Genomic DNA, 4,749 nt, shown 5'->3' on the forward strand with positions numbered 1-4,749 from the left:
GTCATGTTGTTCTAACATAGGTAAGGGGTTTTTGGATGTACTCGTAAACATGGTTTGACCCAACGTTGACCGAATGATGCAATGTTTTACTTTTAATTTTTAAACAATATTTCTCACATAAATTATAAAGGTGCATTGCATGACGTATTATAAAAAGGAATCACAGAATAGAAAAAGTGCATCTAGTTTAAAATTGCAACAATTAATCGTCTTCAAGAAACAAGACCAAATTCAGAATCTTAACAGTGTCGAAGCTGTGGTTTCTGCAATGGAACAAATTATAAGTTTGGTTCGTAAGAATTTGTTGGAGGGTCTGAATTAATTGCATGAACAAAACTTAGTGAGCAAGTCATGGCCTGAATGTTGAGCTATAAAATGGTGAATGTGTGTATGGTTTTGGTAAGAGTGAGAGATTTTTGAAGTGTTGAAAAGATGAAAATGGAGTTTGGTAGATGTTCAAGTTCATTCTCCGCAATATTGGACAGTGCTCAAGAAAAGGGTCTCTCTTGTGTCCCTCAAGAATATGTGATTCCAACGTTGCATAGACCAAAAGATTATGCAAATGTTGCTGTTATTGACATGGGTGCACTTAAGCATGGCTCACCAACAAGGTCTTGTGCTATTCAACAACTAAGAGATGCTTCTCATCGTTTGGGTTTCTTTCAAGTAAGTTTTTCTTCTTCTTAATTTTGTTTTAACATAGGAGTTAACTAAAACATGAGTGTTCTAGGTTATCTTGTTATAATAAACTTGTAATCAATCAATAAATATAGATATGTGTATCTTCCTGTTTCGTTGAATTACTTTATTTTTTTAGTAAACTAAACAATATCATACATCCTCATTTCCAATATGAACAAAAGTCAACTAAAGATACACCTCCATTTTCATGCTATACCCAAAAAAATAATATTATAAGTACATCCAAATATAATTCAGTATTTAATGTATTCCACTCTTACTATAAGTTCATTCAATTAAAAAGTGGGTATGTCAAGTCCCATTTATATATAGTAAACTACTTCGAAATTTAAGTTTAACTTACTCAAACACTTCTTCTATTCTTCTATTAAGTTTTCTTAAAACACCAATGCATTCTTCACTTTTCAAATTATTTATTTATTTATTTTCTATCTCCCTTTTGTTGGAAGTCTCACATCGACTAGAGATAAGACCAGTTCATAAATATATAAGTAAGGTGCAAACCTCACCTTACAAGCTGGTTTTGTGGAGTTGAGTTAGGCATAAAACTCACTTCTAACATGGTATCAGAGCCAAGTTAGAGCCTATCTTAGCGATGTATATACCTCGGCGTGAGGGGATGTGTTGGAAGTCTTATATCGACTAGAGATAAGGTCAATTCACAATATGTAAGTGGGATGCAAACCTCACCTTACAATCCGGTTTTGTGGGTTGAGTTAGGCATAAAATTCACTTCTAACACCTTTATCACATGATCAAATCAGATAAAAATAATTTATAATATACAAGCAAGTAAAAACCCTACTTTACAAAAGGATAATTAAATTTGAAAATAAGTTGCATTTTTATTATGTAATTACTAGGGGGATGAATAATATGTTTGAATTTGGAAACTTTTAGGTTGTGAACCATGGAGTGAGTGAATCAGTGATTGATGATGCTGTATTTGTTGCTTCGAAATTCTTTGAATTGCCGAGAAAGGAGAAGATGAAGCTGATGTCAAATGATGTTTTCAAGCCAGTGAGGTATGGGACGAGTTTAAAAGATGGAATTGACAAGGTTCAATTTTGGAGGGTTTTTCTCAAACACTATGCCCACCCATTAAAGGATTGGATCCACTTCTGGCCACAAAATCCATCCGATTACAGGTTTTTACTTCACTCCATATATGTCTGATAAATTTTAAATTTAATTTAATCTTATAAAAAAATCAGTTTTTGAGATGAGTTACAATAATTTATATATTTTAAGTTAATATAAAATGATATACCAATTTTATTTTATTTTATAACATAATGTTTGACTTTCGTTATAGAGAGTCTTAGTGTTTCGATAAAGGTCATGGTCTCCTTAAATTTTAAAGAATTTTAAAATTAGATGTACTATATTATATTAGTGAAAATTAAATTAATTAAATTTTTATTTCTGCAAATAATAAAACAAAAAATTAAATGCACTAAAAAATAATAAATTTATTGATATTTTTATGTTCTTTTGTTATCTTTTGAATTTTTCATATATTTTCAACCTCATATATATATATATATATATATATATATATATATATATATATATATATATATATATATATATATAAACATAGAAAATTAGATACAAATTCACATCTTTTATATTTCTAAACTCCTCCTTTCTATATTTTTTATATATTTTATTTTATTATTGAAAATAAAAGGTATTTCTCTTTCATTTTACTTGACAATAAAATATTAATTTAATAAATAATTTTTATGATAAGGGGGAAAATTCCAGAAAAGATAAAAACAAGTCATATTTCATCTTTTTATTTATTTTGAAACATGAAGGATCTAAGGGTTGAATTAGAGGATTTAAAAAATTATAAATATAAGTGAGGAATTAATATTAATCTTTTTTGAAATTATATAAATTTTAAATATATTATTTTGACTTTTCTAATTAAATCAAAACAAGCATTGATTTAGGTGGTCTGGATTATGGATTTCTTTTAGAATATTCATTTTATTAAGATTAACAAATTAATTGATATGTATGTATGAATGAGAAAGCAGAAGGTGGATATGTGTCGGTTTCATACAGAGAAACAAACAATTCCAATAACTAGGTAACATGAATTTAGCTTCCCACATTCTTTGGAAATGACATCGACCCAATTTTCTAGGGTACCACCAAAATAACGAATAGTAGTAGCCAAACACTTTAATTTAATAACTAAATATACAAGAGATTGAAATTTCCCATAAAACAAAGATTCAGCCATCAATATATATCACATGGATGACTTAGTTGATTGTATCACATCTAAATATATATCTACACTTAGAAAGGTATAATAAATATATATATTTGAATATAGAAAAATAAATACCTTTATCGATAATTTTTTGCGTCAAATTAAAGAAATATATTTGCATAAGATCAGAAAAATGATAAAAGTGATCAAATAGTTTATAGAATTTTTTTATTAATTATTATAAAAAGAGAATAAATGAATTGTATTCCTCAGTCGGTGTTTTAATTTCTAATAAGCTTTAACATTAGGCTACAGTAAGTTATTGAAAATATCTACAGTGTCAATAATAGAAACATTTAAATAGTTTTCTTTACTCTTTCTGGTTGATAGAAATAACAGAGAATTTAAATTTTGTAGGGAAAAGATGGGAAGATACTGTGAAGAGGTGAAGAAATTGAGCACAGAGTTGATGATGGCACTGATGGAGAGTCTGGAATTAGATGAATGCAAAACTGTAAGAAAAAAGATTGAAAATGGGATGCAAGTGATGGCTGTGAATTGCTACCCTCCATGCCCTGAACCAGAGATTGCACTAGGGCTACCTCCACATTCAGACTATAGTTGCTTAACCATTTTGTACCAGAACCACCCTGGGTTAGAGATAATGGATCTGGAAGATGGAACATGGAAGGTGGTTCCACACATTCCTGGTGCCCTTCAGGTGCATGTGGGTGACCATTTTGAGGTACTCAGCAATGGCTTCTACAAGAGTGTTGTCCATAGGGCTACCCTTAACAAGGACAAGACAAGGATCTCCATCACTGCCTTGTTCAGTTTAGGGTTGGATGATAAAATGGAGACTGCTCAAGAGCTTGTGGATGATGAACATCCTAAGATGTATAGAGAGAGCAGCTTCAGAGATTTTCTTAATTTTCTCGCGTCCAATGACATTGCTGAGGGGAACAACTTCATCGACATGCTCAAGATCAACTACAACTAGTGTTTCAAATAACATTCAAAAACTTATGATTGGTGCTTGGTTTTCTCTCACATCTCAGTGCATGGCTTGGGAAGAAGATGAAATAAACTTCTCTTGGTATTTTGGTTTCTTGCATGCCAATAAAGACCAATGTACTTGGCATATTGTACCCTTTCTAGTTAATAATTTAAAGTTATTTTTCTTATGAATGGCGGTGATGATGGGAATGGAAACGTGATCGTTTTGTAGATTGTAAAGTGACGTTAAAAAATCATTTTCCATAAATGAATGATCGATGAAAACAGGAAGATCTTAATTTTGTAATATTATAAGAAACATAAAAAATCTGTTGTAGTTTTTGTCACTAGTTATATTCTTTAATAGTATTTTAAAGAACATGAAAATTTGTTATTTGTTTTAAATTTGTATAAATTCAATATTAAACATGCAAACGTGGAATAGGGTAATAAGCATAAACCTTAGGCATCATTTAGAAAATGATATTAAACAAATATTTTACATTATTAGTTTCATAAATATTCTAAAGGCATGATATATAATATATACTTATGTATTCAAGAAGATGTAAGGAATCCTTGCGCAATTCAAAGGCACTGGGAAGATAATTTCGTTCTCATCTTTATTATTTCTCCTCTACTGGGTGAGTTCTATACCTCAAAATGTTAATCCTTTTTGTTAATCAAGAGCAGAAAAGAAAAAAAAAAAAAAAGAAAGAAAGAAGAAACTTTCGTTATGATTTTCTCCAGCTTCGTTGGTACATATTTCTTTGAAGTGTTTCATTTTTCTTGAAGTGTTTCTATTATGATTCTGTTCTATT

General features: G+C 29.7%; 1 protein-coding gene across 1 annotated transcript; it reads left to right on the forward strand.

Annotated features, from left to right (window-relative positions):
* Positions 1-417: 417 nt before the first annotated feature.
* On the forward strand, positions 418-4,138 carry KUOX1 (KAR-UP oxidoreductase 1). The gene is made up of 3 exons (XM_028078293.2): positions 418-666; positions 1,603-1,850; positions 3,350-4,138. The coding sequence occupies exons 1-3, from the start codon at positions 433-435 to the stop codon at positions 3,930-3,932; spliced, it is 1,065 nt and encodes a 354-aa protein (XP_027934094.2). The 5' UTR covers positions 418-432; the 3' UTR covers positions 3,933-4,138.
* The last annotated feature ends 611 nt before the right edge of the window (positions 4,139-4,749 follow it).

This window comes from Vigna unguiculata, chromosome 7, assembly GCF_037176805.1.
Source record: "Vigna unguiculata cultivar grain cowpea cultivar isolate G323 ecotype 2 chromosome 7, ASM3717680v1, whole genome shotgun sequence".
NCBI classification, from domain to species: domain Eukaryota; kingdom Viridiplantae; phylum Streptophyta; class Magnoliopsida; order Fabales; family Fabaceae; genus Vigna; species Vigna unguiculata.